The following is a 20,754-nucleotide window of genomic DNA, read 5'->3' on the forward strand; positions in this document are numbered from 1 at the left end:
AGGTGGGGCCTACACATCAGTATTTTTTAACAGCTCCCCAGGTGATCCTAATGTGCAGCCAAGGTTAAAGCACTAATCTGACAAATTAAGTAATTATCAAGTAATGCTACTCTATTTCTCCGAGATATTTCTTCTCCATGATGCTCATTAGGAGCCCCGGTGGTGTGGTTAAGCGCTTAGCTGCTAACTGAAAGGTCAGCAGCTCAAACCCACCAGCCGCTCCACGGGAGAAAAATGTGGCAGTCTGCTTCCGTAAAGATTTACAACCTTGGAAACCCTATGGGGCAGTTCTACCCTGTCTTATAAGGTTGCTATGAGTCAGAATCAACTTTCTGGCAAAGGGTCTGGGTTTGGGTATGATGGTCATCAACTTAGAAGATGAAGGCAGCTCTACAGATAAAATATGTCCTCACCCAACACAATGACTACAGACAAGCACTTTATTTCCCTCAGCTACACTAGCATATGGTCTCATTTGTCAGCTCCTTATTTCTTGACTCTTGCTTCATCCTCATTCACATGGATGACCCTCCTGCTCCTACCTCTTGCATGCAGTTCTGGGTCCTCTGGACCACCAGGTCCACGTGGGGGAATCTGAAGCGGCTCCTGAGATCCTGCAGGCGCTCTTGAAGCAGGTTGACTTTAATATAACAAGGTTCCATCTTCACGGAATCCAGCGGAAGATTCATAAGCTGGTCTAGATGCTGCATTTTGGTGAAGAGAAAAATTAAACACTTTCAGATTTAGGAACAATATTACATACACAAAATTCTAAACAATCAAATGAACATTATTACAGAGAATCGCTAACTGGATCGGGACATCTGTGACCTTTTTGATTGTCTTGTTTCTCTCTGTCTGTGGGGCAGCTTTATTGCTAGGAAAGAGACTGATTGGTGGAAGATACCAACTGGGTGATGGGAAAATCCAGGGGTACACTCAGGAGGGCTCCAGTCTTCTAAGCTCTTGATAAAGACTCCAAGCTCCCCGCATGTACAGCTTAATGAGCGAGCAGGCAGGTAGGTTCTTTGGTACGTGGAAATGCTGTTGGGCCCATGAGCCTCAAGAGTCTTCTTGAATGAGTGACATCCCTCTAAAAAAATCCCTGGGAGGTTGGGGTGCCTCCTGGACTTATGTTCTCTGGATGACAAGTCAGAGTACCCCACAATTCTGAGGCTCTTCAGTGCCACCAAGGCTTCCCTTTGCTGTAGGTTGCTCTGTGGCACTAATGGGTGGGATGGCGGCTAAGGCCTGACTGGGGAGAGGGAGTTAGCTTTAAAAACTGGGGTCCCCTTTCCAACCTGGTCCCGGCAGTATGGCTCCCGCAAAGAAGGGTGGCGACAAGGGCCGCTCTGCCATCAACGAAGTGGTGACCAGAGAGTACAACAACAACATTCACAAGCGCATCCATGGTGTGGGCTTCAAGAAGCGTGCACCTCAGGCACTCAAGAAGATCTGGAAATTTGCCATGAAGGAGATGGGAACCCCACATGTGCGCATTGACACCAGGCTCAACAAAGCCATCTGGGCCAAAGGCATAAGCAATGTCCCATCCTGAATCCGTGTCCGGCTGTCCAGAAAAATGTAATGAGGATGAAGACTCACCAAACAAGCTCTGTACATTGGTTACGTATGTTCCTGTCACCACTTCCAAAAATCTACAGACAGTTAATGTGGATGAAAACTAATAGCTGAGTGTCAAATAAAATTATAAAACTGCAAAAAAAAAAAAAAAAAACCTGGGGCCCCTTCTACTCTAGTTTGCACAAGTGATGACTTAATTGATGAGATCATAGGGCTTCAGCAAAAGGACAGTGCCAGGCTTCATCCACTAAAGCTCCAGTGTGATCCATGAACTAGGAAGATTGTTGCAAACAAAATACATGCTATTTTCCAAGCTTGTCTATAAACACAATTTTAAAAATTAAATATTTGGGATTTAAAATAAACAGAAGAGTGAGTGGAGAGGAAAGAGAGTGAAAGGTGCTGAAAATGGAGGCTCTAGGGAGAGGCTCCCCACTCTAAGAACTGGGAGGGCAAGGTGAGGAAAAGAGAACAGGTAATATAGGATGCACTGTCTGAGTCTCAGATCACAGAAAAGGGATAAATCTTAATTTCTCTAAACACACACAGGAATCTTAAAATAATCGATTTTCATTGTGCTTCTAAAGGAAAATACCCTGGGTGGTGCAAATGGTTAATGTACTTGGCTGCTAACCGAAAGCGTGACATTCGAGTCCACTCGGAAGCACTTGAGAAGAAAGGACTAGAGATCTACTTCCAAAAAATCAGCCATTAAAAACCATATGAAGCACAGGTTCTACTCTGACACATATGGGGTGGCCAGGAGTTGGAACTGACTCAGTGGCAATTGGGTTGGCTGGTTAAAGAGTGAGTTATGGAGGGTTTCATTGAAATGGAATTAATGATTGAAAGCATGCTGTTGAACTTACTCCTTGTCACACGGTAAGTAACAAAAGAATTAAACAGGTAAAGGAGTAAAAATGGGTTACTACTTTGTTCCTATTAGACTGGTGAGACTTTAAACAAGTGATAACACCCTATTGCTGATGGGTATGTGGGGAGAAAGCCAAACACTAGTGGTGGAAATTTATTTAAAATTTAAATCCATTTTTGGGACAAAAATGAGACATTTGTTAACATTAGAAATATAGCTACTTTTCAATTTATCAACCATGTTCTAGGAATCTATGCCATGAAAATAAAAGCATCAGTGTATAAGGTTATTTATTGCAGCTTTCATGGTGCCAGCAAGAGTGGAATGGTTGAATAAATCATGGTGCATTCATACATGAAAAATTATGCAGCCATTATAAAGAAAGATTTAGAGCTAGACCAGTTAGAGATGGTTTCATGATGTGTTTTTGAATGAGAAAAGTGGTAAGAAGAATAGTATATATAGTATAATCCCATTTTTTAAAGAGCAATCTAAGAAGCAATCTATAAATATGTGTGTGTCTTATATACTATGTAAGCATGAAGAAAAAAGTATAGAAAGCTAGGTTGTTAACACTACTTACTTGAGGGAAAAAAAGGCTGCAAGAAGAAATGATCTTTGCTTACGTACACTTATACATGTATGTCTGCATAAAGTAAGAAAGGAAATGAAGCAGAGGTGTCTGGGATGTCCATCATGATTTGTTAAGCGTAAAAACAAGTTGCCAGGTTATGTCTCTGTCAGTGGTTCTCAAACATTAGGGTGCATCCGAATCCCCTGGAGATCTTGTTAAAACACACTTTGCTGCTGCCTCCTCTACCATCAGAGTTTCAAAATCAGTAAGTCTGGAGTGGGGCCTGAAAACTTTCATTTTTAAAAATCAAGTGATGCTGATGCTGGTCTGTGACATGAATCTGTACTTTTGAAAATAAACAAACCAACAAACAAAACTTCTATAAATGAGGATATATGCTTGTATATCTGTATGCACAAGGCGAAAGTATAGGAAAACACATACCAAACTATTTATATTAGTTAATTCAGAGAGCTGGGAGTGGAGGTGACCTAAGAGTTGGGAATTGACTAGATCAGGTAGGTATGGGTGATGGTGATTAGTTTTACCTATACATAGACTTGAGTATATTGTTTCACTTCTTTCAAGTATGTTACTTTTGTAACTTGAAAACCATCAATAAAAAAATCAGGTGGATGGATGGGTGAATAGAGAGATGAATGGATGGGATGGATGAATAGTTGGATGGATGAATGGGGCAGCTGGATAGATGGAATGAAGGCTAGATGGATGGAAGAACAGATGAATGGATAGAAGGCTAGATGAATGGGTGTAAAGGAGGGAGGGAGGGAGAGATGATAGATGGGTAGATGGATGGATGGTTGTATCGATGATGGATGGCAGATGAAGCCTATGGAGAAGGCAGCCTTATGCAGACCATTCACACTCAGCTCCTGGGCTTCTTATCTTACCTCCTTTAGCTGGGCACTGTCTCTAGCGGTCTGAAAGCTCTGGCTGAGCTCATCCACTTCTTTTTCAAAGAGTGAGCGAACTTCACTGAATCCTGAGCTCACAGGTCCCATGAGCTCCTCCAGAATGGATGCCAAGAATGGTTGCACACTCTCCGCACAGCTTCTCTCCACAGGCTGGGCCACCATAGCTGAAGTAGGAAATAGCCAGAAAACTGTGACTTAGAGCAAAATTGGATTCAGGGGCACTAGAGCCAGGCCAGCACTGGAGGGTGCCCCACTGAGCCATTTAACAGGCTAGGCAAGCTCAGATGATGTGCCAGTACTCACCAGAATGGAAAGCCTTCAGACGCTTTGAGAACTGAAACAAACAGAACCTCTCCCCTTCCCAAGCTGACCTCTGCTCTGGGATGAGACATGTTTTTCTGCTTGGTCCCTACAAACATGCAACGTCTAAAACAAAGGAGGAATTCTGGTGCCTTACATATCTATATAAATCACCATCATTATACCGTATACATATAGTTTGTCTTCTAAAAAAACAATTATTTTTAATTAATTTTCCTAAGAGCTAATCAATTTTGATACAACTCCATCCCCCTAAAATCAAGTACAGTCTTTTCTTAGGCAAAAAAAAAAAAAAAAAACCAAACCCACTGCCATCAAGTCAATTCCAACTCACAGCAACCCTATAGGCTGCCCCGTACGGTTTCCAAGGCTATAAATTTTGACAAAATCAGACTGCCACATCTTTCCTCCCTGTAGAGGGCTGGTGGGTTTGAATCGTTGACCTTTCGGTTGGCAGTCAAGTGCTTAACCATTGCACCAGCAAGGCTCCAGAACCAAATTCCATTTAGTTTGCCACTCCTACCCTACATCCATCACCTCTCTGTTTCCAATTATAAAAAAACAACATTTTTTTTTCCTGATTATCAAGGAATTCATGCTCAGTAAAGAAAATGTAGAGAGGACAGAAAACTGTAAAGAAGGATTAAAAAAAATTTAACCATAATCCCATTTTCCAGACGCATATACTGTTCTTTGATTTAGAAGAAGAACAGCAGAATAAAGATTCTGAATCAGTAAGTCTAGGGTAGGACATGGAAATCTGTACTTCTATCTTAAGTGCAGAAGTGATTCTCATGATCAGCCAGGTATGGAACCAGCTGTCTTGTGAGGGAAGCCTGAGCTGGAGGAGGCCTGAGCCTGCTCTGTGAACTGGAAGACTACCTTTGTGGGTGTCGGTACACCACATAACTTTTGTCATAGTATCTCAGAACTGAAAAGGGAACTACAAACTCCTCTGGGTGCCCAATTCCTCCATTTACAGAAGGAAAAAAAAGGAGGTCCGGAGATGTTAGATGACTTGACCAGATTTGCAGAACCAGGACTACAATTCAAGTGTATTTCTTAACCGTATTATTGGCAGGTAACTTGCTTACGATGAAGTGACTGACCATATTCTTATCTCAGTTTGCAGAGATATTTCACAGTTATGAACGATCAGACTTGGCTCTTACTTATTCTGAGACTCTGAGATGACAAATACTATTATTATGAACAACTTTCATAAATATTTGGGACAGAAAAATTTAAGTAAGTCATACAATTATTAGGGAAAAAAAAAACCTTGGAGGCTCAATTCAAATATAATCGATTTTGAACTGTATGGTTCAAATATTAACAATCTATGAATTTTTTAAAATGGCTTCCTTGATACCAAAATGCAAATTATTTGCTAGGAGAATAAAGAACACCCAAAATTAATTAACTTTGAGAGAAGAACTGTTTGAAAAACATGCATAGTTGATTCTTGATATTGGCCACAGTTATGTTCTATAAAGTCACCACGAACACTGAATTAGCTAATATTGAACCATCGGTCCTAGGAGAAACAGGTTCTGCGAACCTCTGATCACAACATTTTTGTCAACCAGTCAACACATAACCTTGTTTTATGTGTGTTTTTGTTTAAAGACACCTTATTTAATATATATTGTTGACTCACTGACATTGAACTCACAGCCAACAGCACTATAACTCATGCCTGAACAGTGCTTATCCAACACAAGTATTTTCTCCTTAAAGACACGTCACAGTCTTCTTGTACTTAGGAACACTAGACAGCACTTCAGCACTCTGCTTGGGGGCCATTTAAACAACAAAATCACCAACAAGGAGCACAAAAATGTGAAGAACATGGCACTGAACAGACGGCGAAAAGGACATTCGTTTACAATATGAGCGCTGAAACAAGCATCAGAGCTGCGCCTTATTCCAGCTCAGCTGGGAACCTGCACTCGGGGCAACTCAAGTTTTCGACGCTCTACACATGCGCATGTCTGCGAGTGACGTGAAAGCACCCAAGTATTGATTTTGAGGTTACAAATAAATATTAGCAAGTAGGCAAATTCTCAAATACAGACTCCATGAATAATGAGGACAGACTGGAATTGAAATTTAAGAATAATCATGAACATCGGTGACATACAATGCAGACTTAGCAGCAGCTTGCCGCGCTGACCTGCTCAGGGAGGCAGTTCAGACTTCTCCCACTCGGGAAAGCCTAACGCCCTGACACCACCCCAGTGTTTCCTGAGCTGTGGTCTGCGGGATGTTTCCTTATGGACTGTACTAATTCCACGTCCCACACGCGTATGCTCTGCTATTTTTCAAGCCTCCGGAGCCGCTGTTATGATAAATAACTGCATTGTGACACATTAATTCATTAGCCTTCCTGAAGCTAAGGCAGCGGATGAGAAGCAGTTGAGCCTAATGATTAAGAACGAAGGCATTGGTGCAAGAGCGACTGGGTTGAGACTGACCGCCCCACACTAGCTTTGCAATTTGGGCAAGTTACTTAATCTCTGCCTCGTTCTTGTCTGTAAAATCAAGACAATAAAAGCATCTATCAGGGTAGTAGTGAGGATTCAAAGAATTTACTATGTTGAAAATACTTAGAACTATACGTGGTACTCTGGAAGTACTCCTTAATTCTGTTGGCATTATCATTTTTTCCAAACAATAACCACTAAAACATTACTTATTGTGAGGGGCCCACAGAGTTTTCTGAAGTTGAAATGGGATCAGCTGCCAGGTTGGGAATCATTGTGCTCTTCGTTCTTGTCTCTCTTGGGGCATTTATCACATTTTTCCTTCTGTTTCAATGTCTGTGACATGAGCCACGTCCTCCTCTACTTGTAACATCACGTCATCTTCATTGAATCCTCAGGGTCACTGTACTTAGGCCGAGCAGAATAATGCTTACTGAATAAATAAACAATTGTGGGGTAGCACAAAAGGTCCATTGCTTTCAGGAATCACACAGGAAGAAACAGAGAGACAACTTCTTAATACTCCCAAAGTTTTTTTTTGGAAATCCAAAGCCCTTTATCAATGTAGACTGAAGTACACTTCCTGTTATAAAAAGTGGAGAATGGAGGCCTGCCTGGTTAAAATGTATTTCTGGTATTTCATTTTAAAAAGACTTGACTATTATTTCCTGTCAAGGCTTCTTTTAGGAAACAAACTCTAGTCCGGGCTGGAATCTTTTTCCATCTTATGTGGGATACACCCGAGCTCTAGAGCTTTAGATGAGAGAGAGAGAAAGAGAGGACTTTAATTCAGGGCACAAGAATGGCCACTGCTAGGCCCAGCTTAGCTCCAGATAACAGGAGTTTTGGCACAGAAGTTAGATGTTGACAGTTTTAATTTGTATAAAATCTTTCAATATAGTCAATTCTAGACCTCGCTGTGCTAGATTTAGACATGGATAATAGCAGACAGAAAACACTCTGAAGTTAATTTATATTTGGCTTGGGAAGGCACTGCATGAACAGACATTCACACACAGATACACAGACATGTACACCCTTAGTGTAGTCAAACGCCTCCTCTAGTCTCCTTTCGGCAGGACCTGTTAGAAGGAGCCCCGAAGCAAGCTGGGCAGCAGTATGAAGAGGTCCTGAATTACAAAGAATAACCCACCAAGCAGACAATCACCTGTTAGACTGTAAGTCTCGTGAGAATGGGAACTGAGTCTTTCCAATTCACTGCTGAAGTTCCACCACCTTACTCAATAAGCACTTGGTAAATATTTGTGAATGAATGAATGAGAGTGACTGAGCAAGTGAATAATCTAAGAACTGACTATAGAAGAAGATCGCTAATAAACAATCACGAGATGAGCCAGCATGCTTTTCCTCTGAAGTAACATTTGGTATCAGTGGCTTTGTCGGAATATAGGGTGCCCAGATAGAATGGAGAACCATAGAATTTTTGTCTTGCAGAATTCCTTTGAGGCCTTCTAAGGCCTCTTGTGAGGGGATAGGCAAACTTTCTCTCTCAAGGGTCAAATAGTGAATATTTGAGGCTTTGCAATCCATAAGGTCTCTGTTCCAACTACTCAACCGCTATTTTAGCATGAAAGCAGCTAAAGACAACACAGAAATGAATGGGTGTGGCTATGTTCCGATAAAACTTTATTCACAAAAACAAGTTGAGGGCCAGATTTGGCCTACAGGCCATAGTTTGCTCACCCTAATCTGTGGACCCTCCTGTTCTCAGAAGAGGACATGGAGGCACAGAGAAGTCAAGTGGCCTGCCCAAGGACACATGACTAGATACAGTTGGATTTGGAGCTAGAATTCAAATGTATTGACTCCAAGCCAAAAAATGTGAACTTTACTGTCGAAGGAAAATCCATTTATTCATTGACTCAAATGCTCACTGAGAGCTTGTACATGTTGGGCATGGTGCGAAACACTGGGTATACCTGAGTGAACCAAGGCACCATGGCTCTGCTCTTTGAGAGCTTACATCTGAGACCCGGGTCCAGGCAAAGGCAGAGGTCATTACAATTCAGTGTAAGAAGTGCTGCAGGGGGGAAGTATAGGCAGTATCAGAGCACACAAGCACCACTACAAGGCAAGAAACAAAGTTTCCTCTGCCTTATGTCCATGAAGATTCCATGAGATGGTCCAGGCCCTTGACAGCACCTCTGACATACTAGTTATTACAGCTGTTATCACTTCTTCCCCAATTTAATTCTCCTCTGAAACCATTTATCTTAAGTATGCAGTGGATCCCCCAAATGTACATCTTAGTTAATTAGTAGGAGCACGGATTATCTCCACTGACCTTTGATCTTTCCAGTTAAGAAGTTCTTTGAGTTCACAATCTGATCCATGTCTGAACGGATCGTTCCTTCCAGGCCCTTCGTCAGACTTCTGCATTCCTCCTTCAAGGCACTTAATCCTTCTGAAAGTTGAAGCTGAACCAGGTTGTAGGCCTCCTCGAGGAGCTGCAACAGGGAATAGCACCTAAATTGGGCTCTGTTGTGTGTAAGCGCCTGACAGAGTCAAGTAGAGGGATGAGGGTTTATCACAGACTATCATAATATAAACAACACTGCACACACATTCTAATTTTTCTCTCAAACATCGAGTCTGTTTGGATTAGTCCTCATATAAGTGAGACTGAGCAGGCTCAAGGTAGACAGTTCTCCACTCAGCGAGGAACTATTTTTTAAAAAAAAATAAAATAAAATAAAGCTGCCCTATAAAGAGAAGGGAATGTTCACTGGAGGAGCACTGTTGCAGGACAAAATAATCACTTACACTGAACCAGGCCCTCTTCCTGTCATTCTTTTTCCCCTTCATTTTAGGCAGAAGATCCTTCTGGAGGGTTGGCAGGAGCTCTTCCATCACCAGGTTACTCAGGATCTGCAGAGTGGAAGACATCCCCCGTGTTGGCTAGTCAGTGAGGTCAGGCTGAATCTGAACATCAGGCCACCAAAAGGGGCCATGACTGGCTGTCACCATCCGGGACGATGTAAGGTTGTCCAGGCTACATGAAGTCTATTAGGTTCATCTTATGGTTTAAGCCCTTCTTCTGAGGCCACAGACATCTCAGCTAAGACAGTCTTAGTGGGTAAATGTTCTAAATATCCACAATGAATAATAATGATGCCTGCTTATTATATACTTTTCCCATTGGGAAAAATAAATCAAATTCCTCAACTTCAAACTTTGCATATTCAAACTAGAAGAATCTAGTGCATTATGGACAATAGGAGAAATTTCAATTATGGATAAGTACATCCTTAGCAAAATTGTAATGTACGTCAGGCTTGGTTTTGGTGGCTGAATCCTAGTCTGGATCCCCTCGCAGTTTCATCCCACCTCGAGTTCCCTCGGGATCCAAGTGTTTTCATGCTCTCTGTCCCCACTATCCCCTGAACCCCTCCCTCTACCCTTGTTAAAGTTTAGAAAAAGAAGGAAGTAACGAATATTATGGAACAACTGAACATTTGTCGGCTGAGCAGAACATAGGATGTCTAAAGTTTTATTAGTCTTAGAAGAAATACAACCAGAATGCTCATTAGAAAGCGAGGATGGTGAGAATTCATCTTGCTTACTTTGGACATGTTATCAGGAGAAACCAATTACTAAAGAAGGCCATCATGTTTGGTGAAGTGGAGGAAGATGAAGGAAACCCTCAGTGAGATGGACTGATGCAAAATAGCCACAACGATGAGCTCAAACATATCAAAAATCATGGAGATGGCACAGGACCAGGCAACATTTCGAACCAGGCCCTCTTCCTGACATTCTTTGTCCCCTTTGTTTTAGGCAGAAGGTCTGTCTAGAAGGTTGGCAGGAGCTCCTTCATCAGAAGGTTACCAGGTTTCGTTGTTATACACAAGGTCGCCATGAGTCAGAGCCCACCCAACAGCAATTAACAAACAACAACTTTTCCTTTTAAAAAAAAAAAAAAAAAATTGTTTCCAAATCTTTCCCCTAAAATTTTGTTCGGATCAATGAAATTGATTCTTTTGAATCTGAGCGGTATTCTACATGTAAACTCACGACAGTGCTCCACATTGCACCACTCCCTCCCCTTTACTGCCACTGACCCTGAATTAGATTAGAGCAGCCTTCCTATTCAGGTTTACTTTGACCGGGAGCCTTTTGGGGATCACAGCTCAGCTTTCAATAGTAGGCTGCAGACTAAGATTTACAAGAGGGCAAGAGTACTTTTGGAAATGGAGGCAGGCAGAAAAGTGGAGAATCACTGGAAACATCAGTTCTACAAATTTAAATAGTATTTGTCTAAAATAATTGACCTCTTCCTTCTCGAAAAATTCAAATTAAGCTTTGGGAATTAAGAAAGGTTTTCTCTGAGGTCAGAGGTCAGTCTCATGGTGATGGAAACACTTCTGAGCTCACCAGATGTTACCTTTCACCCGCGCTGTTGTAGCAGGGTGTAACGCAATAGCTGAACTAAACAGGAACACTCCCAGGGTGGAGGTGGACAGCCATCCAGTCCTAGTGTGCCTGTGAGTCCTGGGAGAGAAGTCTGCTCAGGTCAGTACGCTCACTGGAGCTCCCGTCATCTGCAGTTTGGGACTGTGATGTGACAAAGATTATAATGGGGACAGGATTTCCACTAGTCCTGGTAATTCATAGGCAGGGATGTTTTTATCTTTCGGAATAAGTCTCTGGGGGCAGTCAAGAGTTGGATGACTATTTTCTGATGACTTTTAGAGGAACTTGACACGTGAGCTCCATGTAAATCAGCAGGTCCAAAAATTAGATTCAAGTAGGTCATTAATAATCCAGGGATCCCCAGCCTGCTCTGTGGAATAAATTCTTGTTTTGAAACATGTCTGCCCAAGAGTGACAGAAGTGTGGCACGGGGAGACTGGGCTAAGAGGGTAAGGAAACTGAAATCAGAACTTAGGATCAATGGGAAATATGATCTTGGTCTGAAAAGTGTTAAACTCAAGAATGATAATAACTGTCCTAATTCATCGCTTTACAGAGATTAGTTTGAATTTGAGCGTAAGTGTGAAAAGAAAATGCTACACAAAGGCCAAAAAAACAAAAAGGAAAGGTTCCATTTGAGTGGGCTTACAGTTTTCTTTTAGTCCTTTCTCATACAGTGTTCCAAGAAAGTTGGTTCTATTTTAGCACTTAGGGAATTGAAAAGGAAGTATGTCTGGAAAGGAAAAAAAAGGGGTAGGAGTGGGTTGCAGGCAGAGCCTCTGGGTTCTGAACGCCAATTGTGTTTCATCCCAACACTATCATCTCCCTCTAACTTCCAGCCCCTCACCCTGACCCTATGTTTCCCTCACCTGCCTGCTCCAGATCCCCCACCTTGGTCAGCTCTCCACAGCAGAGTCCTAAGCCCTTGGGCTAGTTGAAGGAAAGCACCTAATCTGATAAATGAATCATAATAACGAGGGAGTTCCCCAACCTCCTCCCCTCAAAGCAGGATCTACTGAGTTTTACCATAAGAAACCTAAAAGTATCACTTTTACTTAAAAAAAAAGAAGTGGCCTTAAATTTAACTGCTGGGACACGGAGATTTTTAAATTCCATCACACATACATGAAACCAAACATACCACAAAGTTGACCAGCAAATCCAGGTTCCCCACCTGAAGGCCTTGCCACACAGTTACCTTTCTGATGCTGAAGGTGTAAGAGACTGTCCTCCTTCCCCCGGCTGGCCCCTCAGTCTCACCATCCTGGTGGCCCCCTACCCTTTGTGTTGCTGAGTGGCCAGGGGTGAAGAATTCATTTAAAGGGGCCATACTCGGGCCATTAGACAACAGCCAACACTGGAAAGTATGGACAAGGCCTAAACAATGTGCAACGCTTTCTTATCTAGAAACCCTCCTGTTCCGTGGGAATGAGGAGCTGCTCTCTTGGCCCATCTGGTGAATTTAAAGATAAATAATAAACATTCCAAACAACTGTACAGTACTTTACATTTTGCAAAGATCTTCCCTCACGATCTCATTTGATGTATTTATACTGACAAGTAGAAAACATCCTGATATTTTTACTGGTATGTAAATGTTTTCATCTTAATAGTCTTTCAGGCAAGTTATTCTATTTGCTTTGCCTGGACACTTGCCTAAAATAACCATTGTCATGGGGGCATGCCATGCTTGCTGTGTGAGTCAGTGCTATGAAGGTAATAACGTAACAAGACTGAAAGCAGGTCCCTAGGGATAGGGCTTAAGACAGCATTATGATTAAGTTCTTAGCAGGCATGAATAAAAAATGCAAATACACCGAGTGCCTTACTCAAAAGATGCCATATTCTCAAGCTCAGTAACGCAATGCCACTTTAACTACTTGGCAGCTTCTTTGGATCCCTGACCTCTTTTATCTGTGAGCCTTAGGAAAAACCTGTTTTCTTATTCGGCAATGTTATTAGAGGTTATTGTGAGCCTTAAACCTTGCCAGGCTCCATGTAGGAACGATTTGGAAACCATTTCCTTTTTACCAGCCTCTCCAAGGATAGCCTGACATTTCTGTCACAGATGGCTTACAACTTCAGCCAAGACTTTTAACCTCTCTGAGCACCCTTTCTCTCATCTGGAAAGTGCTGAACAAATCATCCTAAAATCCCTCCTAGTGCTCAGATTTTATGAGTGTGTGATTGCACCAAAGATACTCAAATTCCTGGGGGAACAAAACTTCTTATTGGGTCATTTAATCACTCCAGCTTTTACTGATCTCTCTCTGTGGTTTTTATTTGTTTGTATTTTTTTTTGTTTTTGGTGACTTATGGTATTTTTGATACTATAAAATTAATATCATACTATGACTCCTTCAAAGTCACTGGGTGGTACAAACGGTTAACATGCTTGGCTGCTGCCATGGAGTGAATTGTGTCCCCCGAAAATATCTGTCAATTTGGCTATGCCATGATTCCCAGTATTGTGTGTCCACCATTCTGTCATCTGATGTGATTCTCCTATGTGTTGTAAATTCTATCTCAATGATGTTGATGAGATGGGATTAGCAGCAGTTATGTTAATGAGGCAGGACTCAATCTACAAGATTAGATTTTCTCGAAAGCCAATCTTTTTTGAGCTATAAAAGACAGAAGTGAGCAAAGAGACATGGGGACCTCATGCCACCAAGAAAGTAGTGCCAGGAGCAGAGCACATTCTGTGGACCTGGGGTCCCTGCAGTGGAGAAGCTCCCAGAACAGGGGAAGATTGATCACAAGGACCTTCTTCCAGAGTCAATAGAGAAAGAAAGCCTTTCCCTAGAACTAATGCCCTGAATTTGGACTTCTAGCCTCCTAGACTGTAAGAGAATAAACTTCTCTTTGTTAAAGTCATTCACTGGTGTATTTCTGTTATAGCAGCACTAGATAACTAAGACAGCTGCTAACGAAAGGTTTAATGTTTGAATCCACACAAAGGCACCTTGGAAGAAAGGCCTGGCAATCTACTTCCTAAAATCAGCCATTGAAAACTCTATGGAGCACAGTTCTATTATGACACACATGGGGTTAATGTGAGTCAGAATCAACTCAATGGCAACTAGTTCTGGTATGACTGCTTCACACTAATGCTTTATGATACTTATATATGTAGGTCATTGATTGTTAGATGCCATCGAGGTAATTATGATTCATAGCAACCCATATGACAGAGTAGAACTGCCCCACAGTGTTTTCTAAGCTGCAATCCTTATGGGAGCAGATCGCCGGGCCTTTTTTCCCTAGCAGCTGCTGGGTGTGTTTGAATCGCCAGTCTTTCAGACAGCAGCCGAGCCCTTAACCATTTGCACCACAAGGGCTCCTTCCATATATGTAGATACACACACACGCACACACACACACACACACACACACATATATATCCCCAAACACATATACACAATGCTGCCTCATCCTCTATATTGATGCCCTGCCTCACCACAATGGCAAGGGGTGTGTCATTTAGTTATCTTGTACCTTATAGCACTTAACACATATCAGCCTAAATCAAAAAACTGAAAACAAAACAAAACACAGCCAACTCAATACTCAACCCACCAGCCAGATGTACTAAGTACCTCTTTCCAATGGCGTTGTGAAGGAATGTGAGCTGCCATGAGATTTCAGGCGGAAGAAAAAATAAAGCAAGCAGCATAGTTGAACTCAAGAAGCTAAATAAATGTGTAACTCAGCATATTCCCAAGGTTGGTGTTGATCTTTCACTGGACCACGAGTCAGAAACTACTATTCCCTTTGCCATTTGTCCACTTATCATTGAACCCTGGGACTATGAGCTCCACAGGCCAGGGCCATCTGTCCTGTCCATCTCTGGATCACTGGTACTCAGTAAAGTGCTTGGCATATAGGAGGTTCTCAATAAATAGCTGTTGAATTAATAAAACTGAGTAAGTCATTTAACTTCAGTTTTAACATTTACAAAATGAAAATAATAATAATTGCCCTACCTAGCCCTTAACATTTGTAAGATGAAGAGATAAATTAGCATTTGAATATTATAAAATATCACACAAAGGAACTTGACATTGATTTATCTATAAAATACGTTTGCTTACATGACAGACCAATCAGCGTCATATACTTCAGCTTCCCCTTCTAATGCTTTGGTTTTTCTTTTTGGCATAAGTACTCTAAGTTCTTAGTCCTCTCAGACTTATAAATGGATGTATTTCTCCCAAATACCAGAAACCAAGAATTGGTTAAAGTACTGGAATAAGACTCAGGTTGGGAAATAAATGAGTTTAGAACCAACCAAAAAAAAAAAAAAAGAAGAAGATTCTGAGTCATATGGTAAAACAATAAAGAACAGCCCTATCATCATGAGAAAATGTTTTCAGCTTTAGATGTTTAATGACCATAGAGAGGGAAGGAGCCATCTGGCATCAACCGAATGTTGTTCCCTAATAGTAAATTTCACAGACCCAAAAGAGGTACTCTGGGGGATGTGGAAAAAAAAAGAAGAATAGCATTCTTAGACACTGTGTGTATAATGAAATAATGCCCATATCCAGTCCTCTCTTCTTGGCTGAATCAGCCATGTGTTTGGTGTCCTCATTGAGGTTGGGGTCACATCATGAAACACAGTTTCCTCTGGAGATTCATAATACCCGCTGGGACCATAGCCACTGAGGTGCTTCGACACATGACTGGCATTTAATCAGGATCGTGGGAAATCATAATGGACTATGGAGCACAGAAAACTAGGAAAGGTAAATGAAATGTACAGAAAACTGCTTAATGCTTTTTAAATTTGTTTCCATTAATTACTTCATTTATACAGCATTCGATAAAGACCTCCAACCATGTGCTAAATACTTTACCATCAACATCTCATTTAATTCTCACAACTTGCAATGTAAACATCATTATTCCCATTTTTTTCCAGAGGAGGAATCCAAGACAGAGAAGGTGAATAACTTGCCAGGATTTAAATCCAAGTCTGCGGACCCTACAGTTCCAATGTATTCTGCACTACACCATCATGCTCACTGTTGCATCTCCTCTGGAAGCATGAGGTCATTTGAAACAATAGTCCTTTTTCTTAAAAACCCTGGGAGCAGTTCTATCCATTGTAGCTGAAGTGTTTCTAGCTGCCCTATTTAGTGCCTGGTCTGGCAATGTCTGGAGTGGGTGCCCAATATCTTGCTGACCATATATTTCTAGATGTTGAGAAAAAATAGCCTTTGAAATCACATCTTCCATTGTTGCAGCTATTTTTGTTTAATTGTTTGTTAAAATGACTCTGACCTCCTACCACCCAGACAAAGAGAAGACCCAAAATTCTTAGCCCTGTGTTACCTGGACTTCATCCCCAGTGATCACTTCCCACGATCCATAGTGACCCTTCTCCTGTCGGAAGAACTGCACAGCTTCTAAAAAGGCTTGGGCTTCAAATGTTGTCTGCTTCATGTAATCTAAAGGAAAGAGACAAGAGCATTTAGCAAACACTTCATTTTACATTTTTACATGGTTCTTTAAATGTAATGGTTCAGAGAGCTCATAGTACCAGAATATTACAAGGGATAGAATTATGAGACAGATATTTTTAAGCAAGTACTGAACTCAAAGTTCATTTGCAGGTGTTTATCACATTATTACGGAGCCCTGGCGATACAGTGGTTAAGTGCTCGCCTGCTAACTAAAAGGTAGGCAGTTCGAACCCACCAGAGGTTCTGGGGGAGAAAGATGTGGCAGTCTGCTTCCGTAAAGACCACCCATTGCCATCGAGTCAATTCTGACTAATAGCCACCCTACAGGACAGAATAGAACTGCCCCACTAGTTTCCAAAGAGTGCCTGGTGGATTCGAACTGCCAACCTTTTGCTTAGCAGCTATAGCTCTTACCACTATGCCACCAGGGTTTCCTCCGTAAAGATTACAGCCTTGGAAACCCTATGGGGGCAGTTCTACTCTGTCCTATACAGTCCCTGTGCATCAGAATTGACTCAACAGCAACAGGTTTTTGGGGGATTTATCCCATTATTTGCTCAACATACTAGACGATTAACTCTGTCTTTTAGCTAGTCAGTTACTAGGCATACTGGTTAGCACGAGAAACAGGTCTATTCATTTTCTCTCTCTTATAAGTGCTTCCCTCTCTATCCCCAGGCACCAAGTGGCCTTATGCTACCAACCACAGCATCTCACTCAAGCAAGCCATTACTGAATCGTTCTTGTTGTGTCAAAATTATCCTCTCCCAGTTTCCCAGACGAAACTCCAATTTTTTGTGACCTGATTTCATCTTTCTGTCAAAAAGACGTCAACATAATCTATTAATTTTTCCTAATATGCAAACGATTGACAATAACAGCTAACATATATCGTAGGATGAAGGAACCTTGGTGGCACAATAGTTAAGCGCTTGGCTGCTAAACAAAAGGTCGGTGGTTTGAACCCACCAGAGGCTCCACGGGAGAAATGACCTGGCCCCATAAAGATTACAACCTAGAAAACCTTATGGGGTAGTTCTACTCTGTCCTGTAGGGTATCTATGTGTCAAAATTAACTTGATGGCACACAACAACAACGTAGTAGGATACTGTTCTAAGTGCTTTATATATCTCACTGAACTTCACGATAATTTCTGAGGTGAGTATTAGTACCATTTTCATTTTACAGGTGAGGAGTCTGAGGCACAGGAAGATGAATGAATTGCCTCAAGTCATGGAGTAAGTGGCAGAGCCAGTGACCTTCTGAACTGCCAACCTTTCGGTTAGCAGCCAAGCACTTAACCATTGCACCACCACCTGGGCTCCTTAATGATCTGCATAGATAGGACAATATTAGATTGATAAACTGAAGGCAGCTGATTCACTGGGGGGACCATCAGGGCCATAGACAGTAGGATTGCTCAGTCAAGGACTGAATGGTCGACATGGGAAACTGAGCAGAACTAAAAGAGGATCATCTGCCATGAAGAGTTGTCGCTGTTGTTAGCTGTCATTAAGTCACCCCGACTCACGGCCAGCCCATGCACAATGGAACGAAACACTGCCCAGTCCTGTGCCATCCGCAAGATTAATTGTAGATCAGACTGTTGTGATCCATAGGGTTTTCACTGGCCGATTTTCAGAAATAGATCACCAGGTTTTTCTTCCTAGTCTGGTCATACTCTAGAAACTCCACCGAAACCTGTTCAGTATCATAGGAACACGCAAGCTTCCATTGACAGGTGGGTGGTGGCTGCACAGGAGGTGCATTGGCCAAGAATAAAATCTGGGTCTCCAGCATGGAAGCAAGAATTCTAACCACTGAACCATCAATGCCTCGCTACGGATGACCCTTATAGGACTGGTTTACTGGGTTGTAGGCAGCAGGCACTTGGAAAAGAGTATAATTCAAAGCATCATCTGTACAACCGTTCAAGCAAAAATTTTTCACAGTGAGGATACCATGATGCCCACAAGCTCTACCTTCAAAAATATGAAGTAGTAAGTGACATTTCTAATATCTACTTAGAGATTTGGACAAAGGCAAAATTTAAGTCAGAAAACACACACAGTTCAAGAATTAAGTTTTTAAATTGAATTATAGTCTTCCCGGTTATTTTTCTTGGCTTGGCAGCTGACTTAGTGTTTAATCTTAGGAGTTTAGGAAACAAAACTTAAGGTCGTGGTATAAAAATTGACACCATCAGTAGTGTCTTCCCCACAGAGGGCTGTGATATGGGGCTCGGAACAATGGGAGGGACCTTACAAACTTAGATGGAAACTGTAATTACTATGTCAGGATTCAAGATTGATTCATGCATTCTTATTTTTAACAACTGTTTTCATTTCTAAGCTAAGGAAACAAAATGTGGTACTATACTTGGATGGAGTGAAAATGGCCAGACCCACGATCCTGGGAATGAAGCTTTAAATTCTTTAGGTCCTTACAGGAAGTATACATCTACTTACTTCTTCCTCTGCTGACCTCAGTAACTGGAGGAGGTATTTGAAATCCTGTCCATAACCTCCATATCTATACCAAAGGAAATGATATTACTCCTACTAATGGTCACATTTTAAAACATGTTTTTTGGGGGAAAAAATAACTGAAGAAATGGAATTTGGAGACAATGATGAGGGAGTAAGTGAGAAGTAAAAGACAGGATAACAGTGGAGGAGAAGTGCTTTAATATAGGCAGAAAAGAAAACTATTAGTAATCAAATTGTACTGTAAAGGAAATTCTAATAATTGAGCATCAGCTATGAAGCCTAAGAGAAAGAGGACACAGACTTGAATTCTGAACTCTTTACCATTAAGACAGATTTAAACTAGATTTTAACTGCTCCCTTCTAGTGGAGAAATGATCTAATTCTACTGATCCATCATTAGATTTTCAGCTTCTAAAATGATTAAATAGTTTAATTTATATAAAACTTCTAGAATATCTGCCACATAGTAAGCTGCTATTTATCCTTATGATTATAAGTAAAACTCAACGGCAATTGCCAGATCATTAAGGAAACAAAGAACAAAGATTTGCTTTGTAAAAGACAAAACGGTACTGCAGTGGTCATATGAACCTCATTTCTTCTAAGTTGTTTGCAAAGGCATTGCTGAACTCAGTCAGACACACAGGTGTTTGAAAGAAACCAGATTATCAGTCATTTGATCAACTTCCTGCCACGGATCTCATGGGAAAGACATTCCAGGCTCACAATCACCCTCTCTCCTGCCAACAAGCAAGCTGAGAGATTAGTTCAAGGGTCCCCAGTATCCACAATGGTTTTTGGTCTTTAAGCTATCTTCTTGCAAGGCAGACTTAGAAAAAAGTGCTGGCATTCTGAGGATGCTCAAGGAGACAGATGTGCTGAGGAGTTAAGTCAGAGATCATTAATTAGATCCAGCTCCTTCATTTTACAGATAAGTAAACTGGTACAAGAAATGGTTAATTTCTTAGTGAAGGTCACACAGCTGGTCAATGTTAAGGCCAAGAGTAGAAAAAAGTGGCTCTGGCGTGTCATAAGCTGCCTTGCATTCATGCTTACTTAAATCACAGACTATGCGAGTTGGAAGTAATCCTAAAGGTCACCTACCCCAGGTTCTTGTCCAACGTTACGATCTCTTCAGAATCCCAGACAGGCATTCATCTGGCCTCAGCTTTAACACATTCAGTGACAGGGAGCTCACAATTCATGAACTAGCCCTTTCCATCATTAAACTGCTCTAATTACCGGGAACATTTTCCCTCTATTGAGCCAAAATCTGTTTCCATGAACTCTCTCTCATTAATCCCATTTCTGACTCTCAGAGCAAAACAGGCAAGTTTCTCCTCTCCCAAGCCAGCAATCATGTCCTCCATGGGTGTTTTCTTTTCTAAATTGAATATCCTCATTTCCTTCAGTCATTCTTTAAACAATGTATCTTTTCTTTTTTTTTTGGTCCACCATTTTCCTTCTTTCCTCCCTCAGTGATCAATTCTAGTTTATCAATAGCTTTCTTAAAATTGGTGCCTAGACAACAGAGGGTCCTGGACAGAGTTGGAGAAAAATTTAGAATAAAATTCTAACTCACAAAAAA

The 20,754-nt window shown here is 41.4% G+C and overlaps 1 protein-coding gene and 1 pseudogene across 2 annotated transcripts in view; one reads left to right on the top strand and one right to left on the bottom strand.

Annotated features, from left to right (window-relative positions):
• The window catches only part of NIBAN1 (niban apoptosis regulator 1), a 150,930-nt gene that overhangs the window by 13,419 nt on the left and 116,757 nt on the right, over positions 1–20,754 (bottom strand). For both annotated transcript variants that reach the window (XM_004372957.2, XM_023728122.1), the window contains exons 6-10: positions 16,546–16,661; positions 9,559–9,663; positions 9,080–9,242; positions 3,944–4,131; positions 543–704 (exon numbers count right to left, since the gene is read on the bottom strand). In XM_004372957.2, the coding sequence (XP_004373014.1) occupies positions 543–704; positions 3,944–4,131; positions 9,080–9,242; positions 9,559–9,663; positions 16,546–16,661 (734 nt within the window). The remainder of the gene's footprint in view (positions 1–542; positions 705–3,943; positions 4,132–9,079; positions 9,243–9,558; positions 9,664–16,545; positions 16,662–20,754) is intronic.
• LOC111819918 (60S ribosomal protein L31 pseudogene) lies at positions 713–3,904 on the top strand (annotated as a pseudogene).

Source organism: Trichechus manatus, unplaced genomic scaffold (assembly GCF_000243295.1).
Source record: "Trichechus manatus latirostris isolate Lorelei unplaced genomic scaffold, TriManLat1.0 scaffold00021, whole genome shotgun sequence".
NCBI classification, from domain to species: domain Eukaryota; kingdom Metazoa; phylum Chordata; class Mammalia; order Sirenia; family Trichechidae; genus Trichechus; species Trichechus manatus.